Source organism: Paroedura picta, chromosome 6 (genome assembly GCF_049243985.1).
Source record: "Paroedura picta isolate Pp20150507F chromosome 6, Ppicta_v3.0, whole genome shotgun sequence".
Classification (NCBI taxonomy): Eukaryota; Metazoa; Chordata; class Lepidosauria; order Squamata; family Gekkonidae; genus Paroedura; species Paroedura picta.
In genome coordinates this window covers 98,273,395-98,287,143 of record NC_135374.1, presented here as the reverse complement: position 1 = coordinate 98,287,143, position 13,749 = coordinate 98,273,395, and the positions used below count along the sequence as shown (strand labels likewise).

General features: G+C 40.3%; 1 protein-coding gene across 1 annotated transcript in view; it reads left to right on the top strand.

The window, feature by feature from the left end:
* PCCA (propionyl-CoA carboxylase subunit alpha) overlaps positions 1-13,749 on the top strand; it is a 279,452-nt gene that overhangs the window by 205,852 nt on the left and 59,851 nt on the right. The window contains exon 21 of the mRNA XM_077343823.1: positions 4,464-4,517. Within this exon, the coding sequence (XP_077199938.1) occupies positions 4,464-4,517 (54 nt within the window). The remainder of the gene's footprint in view (positions 1-4,463; positions 4,518-13,749) is intronic.

The following is a 13,749-nucleotide window of genomic DNA, read 5'->3' as shown; positions in this document are numbered from 1 at the left end:
AGTAACTACATATCCTTATATGAATTGCTGCACAGGTGAACGGAGGCTTTGAATTAAAACTCTGGATGATAAAAATGTATTTTAATTGAGATTCTAAATAGATTTTCTCTACTGGTCTTTAAGAGCCTTTTGTGGCACTGAGTGGTAAGCAGCATAACTGCTGTCTAAAGCTACGTCCATGAGGTTGAGAGTTTGATCCCAGCAGCCGGCTCAAGGTTGACTCAGCCTTCCATCCTTCCGAGGTCGGTAAAATGAGTACCCAGCTTGCTGCTGGGGGGTAAAACGGTAATGACTGGGGAAGGCACTGGCAAGGCCACCCTGTATTGAGTCTGCCATGAAAACGCTGAAGGGTGTCACCCCAAGGGTCAGACATGACCCGGTGCTTGCACAGGGGATACCTTTACCTTTACCTTACTGGTCTTTAGTTTTTGGATTGGCAGGATTTAGAGTGGGTTTTGCATGTTCATTGACTACAATTCCCATGAGTTCCTGCCAACATTTTCTGGCAGGGGCTCATGGGAATTGTAGTCCATGAACATCTGGAGGACCACAGGTTGACTACCCCAGATCTAAGGAATGGCTTGGTTCATAGAGTGCTGAGGGATTGCGATGGATTGCATACTGAGTTGGTATTTTTCTTTCTTTGAAAAAAATCCCCAAGCTCTCCTAGGATCAGGAACCTCAGACACATGGTGCAGTCAACGTAGAGTGTGGCCAGATGGCCTTCCCCACTCCCAAGTTCTCCCCAAGGCCAGGAGCCTCAGGCATGTCGCAGTAGGCCCTCCCAGCAACCAGGAGGGCGGGAAGTGTGGGGCAGCCATGATGGAGCGGGGCTGTATGGCTGTCCCCAGGTCCTCAGCTTATATCCTCATTGCTCTCCCTCCTCATGCCAAGTGCCAGTAAGTGGCATGGAGGAGGAAGAGGACGAGCAGGGTGGTGGTGGCAGGGAAAGAGCCTCTGGCCCTCAATCGGGGACTGTCGTCACCCTATTGAGAGGATGTCTTCCAGTGAGGGCCAATCAGATGCTCAGCACGTCATCCACGGGATAGTAAGCTTTTTATGTGGTATTATGATGATTTTAGTATAACATTATGACTGCATTGGGGAGCTGACTGGGACTGGTGAAGACCTACACATGATGTTGCCCTGATTTGACTTCTTTAGCCCTATAAAGATGGAATTTAAGATTGCTTTGTAGGTTTGTTAGTTTTGATGGGACTATTTCCTTCTGTAGAAACCACTGGCATGAGTAATTGGGAAGATCTGATCCATTTAGTGACAAGTTTTGAGTTGTTTTCTTTTTCAGTATAAGACACTTTTAAAAAGTATTTTTATTAAAATATTTCACCCACAATGAGATCTGCATTGTAGTTGATGTGAAGACTCTTTTAAAAATTCTTTTCTACACTGTGTCTTTCCATGTGTGTATATAAATTTTGAGAGGGATTAAAATCACTTGTTCTGTAATATATCACTAATTGACAGGATGCTAATGAGTGTGCAGAACATTACATTTAAGAGAAATAAGTCCTTGATTTTGTTTCACTTTACCAACTCTGACAGCTTTATCAAGTAGTCTGTACCTGTTTACTTTGGCTTAATCTGATAAATTGTAGACAGCTGGTACTTTGTTCTTCTTTCCAGTTTCCAAAACTTGATTGTTTTTTCCCCAATCTGTAGGGAAAAGTGTATATTCCTGTTTCCTTTTTAGAAGTAAACGTCAGGATTTTTGTATGAAATTTTATTTCCCACATTTTCCATCCCATTAATCATTTTTGTTGAAATATGTCAAACACTGGCACATCTCCTTTGTTTTTCTGAGGCTGTAAAGAATAGAGTGCTACCGAATGACCTATTAGCTGGAGGAAAAAGGGACGGTTTGATGACAGCGTAGCTTTATTTATATACGTGTAGCTATAAAACTTATTTTGAAGGATTGGTTGACACTAGTCAAGTTTTTGGTGGAGGGAGGCATAGTGTTAAACTTGTGTGAAATATACAAAACACTTCATATAGATATCATATAATATTTTCTCTATATAAAATGTTTGGACTTATATGCTTGTGTGCTTGATTGAGTCAGACTGAACGAGTACTTTAATCTGTAGCTTCATTACCTCATAAACCATTGATTTAATATTGCCAACTTCGCTGTGGTTTGCTACTCATTATTGACTTGAGGATGGGACATTCAAGTTCCAACAACTGCTCCATTGTCACGCTCATCCAGTGACCTTGGACAAGTCACTATCTCACAGCATCAACTACATCTTGAGGGCTGTATGAGATGACACACTTTGGAGAAAGGCGAGATAACCTTATAATAAAAACACACATAACGGGGACCCTCAAAGAGCAGTAGCATACCAAACTGTCTGGTTTACTATTATTATATCTGATGCCTCTTTTTATTTATTTATTTATTTATTTATTTATTCATTCATTCATTCATTCATTCATTCATTCATTCATTCATTCATTCATTCATTTATTTATATACTGCCCTCCCTTGCAGCGCAGGACAGTTTACATAGAACATAGGGGTAAGTACAGTATGATAAGGTCAAGTAAATACAGTAACAGTTTCAATAACAATATGGGATGCAAGTATAGTTTATTATCATGTTAATTATGTATATCTGTCCTTCAGCGATGAGGCAGTTTAAACTTATGCAGGGTTGTTGTTGGCAAAACATTATCTGTTTGTTTGTTGGTTTATGTGGCTAATAGTCCGCCACTCTTGGCCCAGTCGCCTCGTGGCGGTTTACAAAATATAGATGCAAAACCAATAAGGGAACAAAAACCCAACCCTAACAAAGTCAGGAATTCAAAAGTTGAGCTATAAAACAATATAAAATTTATGCAATTATTTATTAAAGAGCACCAATATAAGGTTAAAAACAAAGTAAAAGCTATATTAAAAAACTATACAGATCTAACTGCACATGAGCAGACCAAACGCGTTTCGACCCTACTGAGTCTTCCTCAGTGGTCAATATTATTGAATAATGCACTCATATCTAAGACCAATTATCAAGTATAACTGGGTGGTGAAGGGAAATCTGTTAGGTGCAGCCCCAACAAACACTGGTATAATATTTCTTTTTGGAGCACCACCTTCTAAGATATGTGGTATCTAGGAACACCACTTTCAGCTACAGTTTTACTCCGCACAAATACTCATGTATTTGTCGGGGCTACACCTAAAAGATTTTCCTTGACCACCCAGCTATACTTCATAATTGATTTTAGATATGAGTGCATTATTCAATAATATTGACCACTGAGGAAGACCCAATAAGGTTGAAACGCGTTTGATCTGTTCATGTGCAGTTAGATCTGTATAGTTTTTAAATATAGTTTTTACTTTGTTTTTAACCTTATATTGGTGCACTCTAATAAATAATTGTTTACATTGTATATTGTTTTATAGCTCAGCTTTTGAGTTCCTTACAAAATATAGATACCAATAAAAATTTACAGGATGTAAAACATATAAAACCCCCTTAAGAGTCCATGGCGGCATAATCAATGCCCTAACTCCGTTGTGGACCTGCTGCTCTGCTGCTCCCAGTCTTCGTTTTTTTCATAGATGACCCTTGGTGGTGTTAGCATTACAGTAGCATTAGAGACGTGACTGGGGAACAAAACAACTCCTCAACCAGAAGAACAGGAGAACAGAATTAAAGCAAACACCCATTTTAAAAAAGGGTAGAAGGGTTGAGGACTTTCAAAGAAATAAAATAAGGCAACAATCAAACAAATGTTCCAGTAAATAGAAATTAAAGTTATCAGGTCATTTGAAACAAGGGCATTCCTAAAGATAAGCTACTACAGAACATACCTGCTCTCTTTAGTTGTCATTTAAGAAAGTAGGAGAAGAGTAGTTTCTTGTGTGACAGAAGGGTCTGACGTCTTGATTTTGAGCTGTGCATTGTTGTCACAAAACACCACTGAGTCTTTCTTTTTTACTTCCTGTAGAGTGGGGGGGCGAGTGTACTATTTTCAAAAGTCGATCTGTTGTAGAGTCCAGGTTCAATGGAGAGTGACAAGGCCTAGTGCAGGGGTAGTCAAACTGCGGCTCTCCAGATGTCCATGGCATTCGCTGGCAGGGGCTCCTGGGAATTGTAGTCCATGGACATCTGGAGAGCCGCAGTTTGACTACCCCTGGCCTAGTGGGTTATAGCAATGACTGATAATGAATCTTTGCCTTGTTTTGGTCAGTGCTCAGACCACCCTACTTTGATTGAGTCATACTTTAATGAAAATACAATTCATTCCAGCAGGCTCAGGCCTATGCGTCCTGTTGTAATAACCGTGTTTTGATTAAAGTTTGTCTTGTTTTTTGTCATCCTTTTCCCTCTCTCTATCGAAACATAATACTTTGTAGGTATTCTCAGAAAAAAAATGCTTCCACTGTAGATAGAATGCAATGTAGTGACTGCTTTATCTATTTTTTTCAGTGCCTTTCACAAGATGCCAGTGGAAACTTTAGCATTCAGTTCCTTGGTACAGTGGTAAGTACTAAAAGCCACTCAACTTTCTTTGTAAGAAAATGTGTTAAGAAGATGTTGATTGTACTTGTTTTAACTTTTTGTTACTCTTTTAAGTCCGTATCATTCATATGTGCTTTTCCAGGTGACTTCCCTGAAATACTTCTGGGGCACTGGAGAGTGGGGAAGGGAACCATAAAGAACAGTGTGAATGGTGAATTGGAGATCTGTAATGAGAGTAGAGCCTCTTTAGAGCCTCTTGTGGCGCAGAGTGGAAAGGCAGCCGTCTGAAAGCTTTGCCCATGAGGCTGGGGGTTCAATCCCAGCAGCCGGCTCAAGGTTGACTCAGCCTTCCATCCTTCCGAGGTCGGTAAAATGAGTACCCAGCTTGCTGGGGGGTAAACGGTAATGACTGGGGAAGGCACTGGCAAACCACCCCATATTGAGTCTGCCATGAAAACGCTGGAGGGCGTCACCCCAAGGGTCAGACATGACTCAGTGCTTGCACAGGGGATACCTTTACCTTTACCTTAATGAGAGTAGGGATTTGACCAAAGAAAGGTACAATCATGTGTTCAAGCAGATATAAAATAGCATTGTACCTTAAGAACAATGTAGGGATCTAAATCTTCTCCAGTGGAATAATTATTTATTTTATTTATTTATTTGGATTTTTATACCGCCCATTCTTTACCGCTCTGGGTAATTAGCAAGGTTTGGTTCCTGTTAACTGTATATGAGATTGTACCCCATTTACTTTATCCTGCTGGACTTAGTGAAGAGCCATTGAGAGCAGTCTGGACATGGGTCCAACACTGGGGTAAAGTTGTCTGTAGTTAAATCAACACTATATATGTAATGCAGCTCAAGAGGTCTTTTCTAATATGTACATACATGCACAGCCTGATATAAAGACAACCAATATTCTAATTATTCAATGAAACTCTATTGATCATCTTTGTAATGCTTTCATTTAGAAGTAGGATAGTATCTTTGCATAGTAGTAAAATGCATGCTGAAATAGCTGAGTGCTCCTGATGATCTTGTTGAGCCAGAAAAATGCAGCAAACCAGGACTATCTGTTATTGTATTAAATGAGTGGGCTAGTAGCCATATTACAATGAATGCAAGTTCATTCTACAATGAACACCTGTATATCCTATGTATTGATTTATTTAATTTATTTATTATATTTCTGTACCGACCTCCCTTCAGGCTCAGGGCGGTTTACACATGATAACAATGAAGAACAGCATAATAAATAAATTTAATAAATAAATAAAATAATTCATAAATTTGGATAGATAACAGTGACAGTAATTTTAACTTGTAATAAAAGTGCGTATAACATCAAATTAATTAGCTAAGGATGCAACAGTGACTCCATGGGTAGACCAGTGCAGGATTCAGTATTATGGATAGGGGTTCTCTGGGGGGTCCAATAGATACCGTTGTTTCAGTTGGCCTCGACCAAATGCCTATTGCTTGCTTTCAACCATATGCCTGGCAGAAGGGCTCCATTTTGCAGGACCTGTGAACTGTGTAAGTTCTGCTAGAGCCCTGATTTCTTCAGGTGGGGGCCAGGACAGAGGAAACTCTGGCCCTTGTTGTGGTCTGACGTTCTTCTTTGGGTCCAGGGATCACCAGCCAGTTGGAGATTGCAAAGTGTAGGGCTCATTGGGGGTTGAAGGGAGTGAGGTGGTCTCTCAGGTATGCTGGACCCAGACCACATACAGCCTTGAAGGTGATAACCAAAACCTTAAGTCTGAGTCGGAATTCAAAAGGGAGCCATTGCAGTAGTTGGAGAGAGGGCTGGATGTGGGACCTCCACAGTGTTCCCATGAGGATCCTGGTCCCTGGACCAGCTGCAGTTTCCAGATCAAGGTTAAGGGTAGGCTTGCATAGAGTTGCAGAAGTCTAGTCTAGAGGTGACTGTCACATGGATCACTGTGGCTAGTTGATCCAGGGCCAGGTAGGGCACTAGTACTTCTTCTTCTTCTTCTTCTTCTTCTTCTTCTTCTTCTTCTTCTTCTTCTTCTTCTTCTTCTTCTTCTTCTTCTTCTTCTTCTTCTTCTTCTAAATGCAGTTCAACAGGTAAAGACCATTCATTCATAGTTATGACTCTATATTTAGATGTAGACAAATCTAAATTAGAATTCAAACTATGTGGAGCTAATGTATTCGATCTTTGAATATATTATGCCTCTCTTTGTAACAAAACCATCCTTTCATCTTACGAGGGATGAACATTTCCAATACACAGAACTTAATTTTCTGAGTTAGAATAAAGATTGTTATTATTATTTGTCACAAACCAAGGCTGTTTTCTCCAGTGGACATGAATACTGAGACATTCTTTCTGGAAAAAAGGATCAGAGTTGTATTTGGGCCCAAGAGGGTTCTTCTGGAAGCTTCATGACAGGAAAAGTCTATTGCTGAGAACAGCTAGCTAGTCCCCCACAAGGCCAGATATAGGCATTCCCTCCCCCCCAATCTGCATTTTAGATTCTTCCCAATGCTCAAAGTTTTTCATCTTCAAAGGCCAGTTAGAACAAAACAAAAGTTACAAAGGCCAAAAGGTGCTCAGGCCTAAGCATCAAAGACATAACATGCAAACTACAGATAACATTGTGAAAGATACTCTGCATGTCCTGGGAACAGGCAACGTGCGGGCCAAGGATCCAGCAGGAGGGACGGAGAAATGAGAGCAAGAGATGGCATGAGTGCCACAAAGGCTTCTGGGACTTTTGGTTCCCCTTTTAGCTTTAATTCATGGTAGGGAGTAGGGTACAACATGACATTATTATGTTATTATAATTCCTGTGTTGTACACTGAACAAGGTGTCCAGATGAAACAAACTACTTGCTTCATCTCACAATTGCTAAAATTACCAGTTCTAACTCTTGTTATCCAGCTAAATAAGCAGGCAATGCATCGTGCACATTTAAAATGTCCCCTTATGCCACCTAGTTTGCTCATAGAAAGTGTATCAGATCTTATATGTATTCTAAGTGACTCTGTTCTTTTAAAACCAATTAAAGGTCGTTGTTCACAACCAGGAATGTCTGTTAACAGACCCCAATGTTTATAAATGAGTCTCTTAATGTGGTATGCTAAAGGCACAAACGCAAATGCAGGAGATTCATTTTTTTCCTTTCTTGGTTTCTCTTTAAATAAATCCACTCCTGGTCTCTTCCTAGCTATCCCCACACCTGGCTTTACAAATGATTTCTTCAAGCTACCTACATGCTCTTAATTGGCCGTGTAGGACATTGGCAGCCTCTACAAGATCTTCATCTAAAGAGGCATTCCCGATAAATCATAGGAATCGGCCAAAAGGTAAATTATACCTTAGCAAATGAGGATGAAATGAATCCAAGTTCAACAGAGAATTTCTATCAGTGGGTTTCCACAGCTCATGTCACCTCAGGATTAACATCAGCCAGCAGGGGAGGAACTACCTGGAGTTCGATGGCGAGATTATATTTGCTCAAGATGGGCAAGATCCAAATTTCCCATAATGAGGGCCATTGATTGCAGAAGAACAAAACGTGATCAATGGTTTCAATTATGCTGTAGGCACAGGGGCAGTGGTGGTCAGAGTATGAAATATTTCCATATCACCCCCTCAGCTGTGGGCAAAGCATTCAGGCTGCTGAGCATAAAGGTGTGACGGTTGTTGGGAGTGGTAAGATATTATAAATAAGCAAGGGTTTCAAAAGAAAACTCATGTATATAAGAAGAAGAGCTGGTTTTTTATACCCTGCTTTTCACTACATCAAGAAGTCCCAAAGGGGTTACAAACACCTTTCCCTTCCTCTCCCCACAACAGGCAACCTATGATTTAGGTGAGGGAGAGCTCTAAGAGAGCTGCTTTGCTAAAACAGCTCTAAGAGAATCGTGACTAGCTGATGATAACTCAGCTGGTTGCATATGGAGGAGTGGGGAATCAAACCTGGTTGTCCAGATTAGAGCCCACTGCTCTTTAATCATTACACACACAGTAGATTAATTTAGATGTTACTAAGGTATGGATTGTAGCAAGAATTGTCTTTTCCATAATGGTGGGTGGATCTTGGGCAGTGATTTTAGTGATAAGCATGTCCCTGGTTTAATCGGTGATACGTTGCTGTGTGTGGAGTTTCAGGGCACAAAACAGTGAGTAGGGAAAGGATTAAAGACTCCCGACTTCGCTGTGAATTACCTATTCCCTAGATTGCTTTTTCCTAGGTGAAGTGGCTATTTACACTTACTAGTGTGTAAAATATAGTTCTGCCTTTTTGGCTGATGAGTGGGCTTTGAAAACATAGTATATGACGGCAACATTTTTAGTGTTTTAATATTTAAGAGTGCGACGCATTATCTTTCCTCAGTGAAAGATTCTGCTATATAAAAGAGAATTGTGCAAATTGTCATTTTACACAGTATATTCCCAACTAGATATTTGGCTTTTCCTTAGTACTTGTAAGAGAACGTTGATTTATACGGAGCCAGCTTAACCATGCATCTTAATGAAACTAAATCCTGAATGAAGAAAAACCTAATTTAAATCATGCAAAGTGCCTCTTAAATTCATTTTTATTGATAATAAATATAAATATACTTCATTTCTCATTATTTGTTAAGCTTGAAGTGAGGAGATCAGTAAAATAAACATGTTTTTATAAAGCTTTAACAATAAGAATGCTATTAATATGACCCTTGGCACTCCACCACAATTAGATTTCAAAGCGAGCATTTAAGATGTAACAGCGATTAATGACAACCATCGAAAACAATTTTGAACTCCATCAGTTTAACTCAGGAGGGTAAACTTAATATGATAATTTATCTAGTTGAATTGTATCAGCTTAGCAGGAAAGTATGCAAATGTGTGACCCTTACCTAGCATCTAAATGGCTGCTGTGCTGATAAATTTATCAGTTCCATTAATGAACTTTGGGGAACTTTGGAATTTTCAGCATTTGTTCCCTCGGAGGCTGAAAACCAAACCTGGTCTCATACTGGGACCATTCTGGTCTGCATATTTCCATAATTTGCTGCTGCTACTAATATGACAGCAAGACGCAAATAACTGTTTCTAATAATATCAGATGGAGTTGTGGAGGACAGCATTTTAATGTAGTAAAAGACCTCCCTGTGGGGTTGTTATTGCCAGTATAGAACAGCAGTTACACAGTTGCAACAATAGGCTCTTAATTGATTCGTTTAATTAGCAAGAGATGAAGCTTGTGCTGTATCTTGTCATTTGAGATCATGGGGGATGATACACAAAGACTCTGATTTTGCCACATGTTTCCATACAGTTGTTAAGTATAGTGAACGGAACGTTCCTAACCCTTTGGAGTAGGTGTTCTTCGGCGTACACAAGCTTTTTGAAGTTCCCTCTGGATAAATTATGATTGTTACGCTTCTTGGAAATAATTATAAACCATAAATAACAAATCTGTTTGGAGCTTCTACCTTAAATATGCAAATCTAAGGTTTATACAGGGTTTATGGATTATTTAGAAGCATCAGTGCATTTAACAGTTCTCTCGATCTGATCTTGGGCAAATAAGGTCAGATTAATGAAACTGGCCATCTGCCTTGTAGCTCTGTTCTAGTGGCGCAGCTTTCCCCCTTTCCTCCCCCCCTCCCCCCCCCAAATATGAAATGAGTTTGACCACATCATCCTGTAAGGCAGCATGTGTTTGGACTGAGATTGCAATTGCGGGTGAGTTTCCTTAGGGGATGCTTATGAATATAGTAATGCATAATATGCAACCCTAGAACAGGAAATACATTTTCGTATGTAGCTATTACAAGAAGCTTTAATATGATTATCACTTGCTAATATCCAAGAATGAAATATTTTTTTAAAGGGTATGCCGGTGTTGTTGTGTGCTGACTTATCCTGAAAAATCCCCCTGGTGGTAAATTCTTCTCCTAGACATTGCTGCTTACTAATATTCGGGCATTAGAAATATCATCTTTTCAGAAGACTGTATTTTAAAATCTATTTGCGTAATCAGAGATATAATGAACATCAGCATGAAAACTAAAGTGAAGAGGAGTTTGGATTTATTTATTGACATTAAAATAAACCCTTCTACCATATATGGTCTTCAATGCAATTTACAATTTTTTTTTTCAAATTCATTCATTAAATTAGCAAATACCTCATCCACTTGCCCAAAAAGATTTAGGCTGGTGCCCTAAATGTGCCAACTAAGAAGCCGGTCAATAGAATTCAGTGGAAGTTATTCTGATTACACTGCAGGTCTCTTGGGATTACACTGCAGGTCTCTCAAGCCTTAGTTGCTGTGTTACTTTTTAATTTCCTATTTCCTCCCTCAATGTATATCTGTGTAATAAGATGTTCTGAGAACCAGCTTGATTCAACAACCCTCCCTTCAATAGCTCTTCATTCAAAACCCACAAGATATTGGTAGATCTAATCACAGATTTCCAACATAGCATGTAGTTTGCCCCTCAATGAAATTGTACTTTGTAGGGTAATACTATAGAACGTTCTAGCTATCCATATGCTTACTTTTGCAGGCATATGGCTGGATCCCAGAGAGAGATCTAACAGGCTACCTTGTAAGAGCTGCCTTGAGGGACATTTGGAAGCAGCAGCTCCATGGAAGACTGTTGTTTCCCTTACTTTCACAAGAACAGGCTATCCTTGAGCAAAGGCTGCCTCATAGTTCATCCATCTCTTCAGCTTGGCTGGGGTGGCCCTGGCTGTTTCATATTTATTGAACATTATGCCTTACAACCCAGTGTTTTTCTAAGGAAGTGAAAAGCAAAGCTCTCGTGGTAGGTCCTGATTAGCATAGGAAGTATCATACATGTGTGGCCCATCTCCCAAACATCAATCCAAAACACATCAAACATTAGCATAACAAATTGTAATGTGAGTACTGGATTCATACAGAGTTCTTCCTGTGTCTCCTGTTCCGTGCTTGATTTGAAAGAAGAGGTAATGAGAATATACAGAAAAAAAATCAGTAATAACAGTTGTGGAAACTAAATGCTTTAATTAGCCCAGTTTTGACTACGTGAGAAAATATGGGAGCAGATTTTTTTTTAAAAAAGGACTCTCTGTTAAGCATAAGAAGACAAAAAAGAAGTGAACATGGGATTTCTAAAGCATCATCAGGTCAGTGTTTGAGCTGTTCTAAAGGTAATGGGTTGATATGTAGATCTGGACAGGAGCATAAAGTATGCATGACCATATTTTCATACGTTGTTGGAGGCCATCTTGAATATTGTAAAGCAGGGGTCGTCAACCTGTGGTCCTCCAGATGTTCACGGACTACAATTTTCATGAGCCCCTGCCAGCAAATGCTGGCAGGGGCTCATGGGAATTGTAGTCCATGGACATCTGGAGAACCACAGGTTCACTACCCCTGGTGTAATGAAGCAGAAAGCACAGGGGATGATGGGATAATGCAATTTTACTTTGACTGTCATATCAAGATAATCATGAATTTTAAAAATTGCAATTTTCGGTCCTTATCTGAGAAGAGATGGGGGGGGGGAATTTTGCCTGTTATTCAGAACGAAGAGCTGTGACAGGCTGATACTTCTTAACCTGTCAAAATCCAGCTGCAAGGGGGTGATGGAAGCTGTAGAGAAGGTTAAGCACAGATTAGCATCAGAGGTGAGTTGATTGCTGGGGTGTGCATATGTCTTCTGTCAGCTTTCTCCTGAAGAAATAAGGAACTGTAGTGCCAAGGCATCGATTCAGTGGGATCCATTTTCAAAACTTCAAGCCAATTTTCCCCAAATACTAATTTGGAATTGTGTCCTCTTTGACCTTTGAAAGGAAAGCGTTGTTTCCCCTCAAGTGAATATATGGACAATAGTTTTCTTCTAATTAGACGATGAAAAAAAACATTGCAAAAAAGAAACTAAAAGACACCTGTCAAACTCCTGCCTCTTGGAACTGTACATGACCCCGCAGCCATGTCCTGCAGCCAGCCAGATGTGTGATAAATTCTTGTTTAGTTGCCTACTGCTAGTTGTTTGACAGTCACATATTCGGCCTGGGGACTGTCTATTTGACAGGCATGTATTAATAGACTCACTGATAGGAAAAGTCATTTTAAATCTCCTTAATATCATCATAAAATAAATACAAGCAGAAGGGGAATGTTGTGTGACAAGCTGACAGTTGTTGTATGGCACCATCAACTGACGACTGTCGACAACCAAGATAACAGCGTCATTGCTGCTCCAGAGAACAGCTGAGAGAGGAACAGTTTTCCAGAGAGAGGCATTACCGGAACAACCAACCCAAGCAGCAATGGTCAGAATTAGCAACAACCTGAGATGATACTGTCACCTTTCCTAGGCAACTGTGTTAGATAGGACTTCCTAGAAAAGTGTCCCAGCAGTTCATTAGTCATTAGATCAGTGGTTCTCAACCCTTATTACAGCTCCTCATGTTGCAGTGACCCCCAACCATCAAATTATGCAAGGGTTCTTTCACAGAAACTAAACCGGAACTGACCAATGGCATGAAGATCCATTGTTCATGATTGTATATAAATTGGGTTTTTCCCGGGGTTTCCCAGTTCAGTTCTGCCTCTTGTCCCACCATGCCGATCTCACTCTTTCCCACTGCTCCGGACAGACGCCTGCAGGAGGAGTGGCAACAGTGGCAGCGCCTTCCTGGCCAAGCTGCTTGCCCTGCCGCGACCCTTGTGAAAGGCTAATTCGACCCCCAAAGGTGTCCCGACCCCGACGTTGAGAACCACTGCATTAGATTTTGACCTGATCATAGGAAACTACCTAAGATGAAGTTACAGTTGATAATCACATACTAATCATGGCATTTCCCTCCCTAAAAGTGCTATGGTGGGGACACTTGTTCAGATAGGAAGGACTGGGAAACATTTCACAGCATTATGTGTGCCTTTGGGTGTTCTTGGACAGAGCACTCTAGCACCAACTTATGGCAAGATATGTTTGCCTAGAAGTGGACCCTTTGGTCGTGCTGGCCAGGTCAGAATGCCTCAGTAGCTTTAGTGATGGAAGCCACTACTTCTGCCGCCATAGATAATAGGATTGGTGGGGAAGGAGCTTATGTTGAGATAAGTTCATCAGTCCATTATGTATATTGTAGTTCACTGTAGCAGGTGCTCAGTAACGAAAACAACAACATGTGTTCCATAAGTCTTCTAGAAAATACAGTGAGCCATGAACAAACCAATTAATGATGTGAGATTTCCACAATGATATTGGCGGATGACAGGTTGTCGG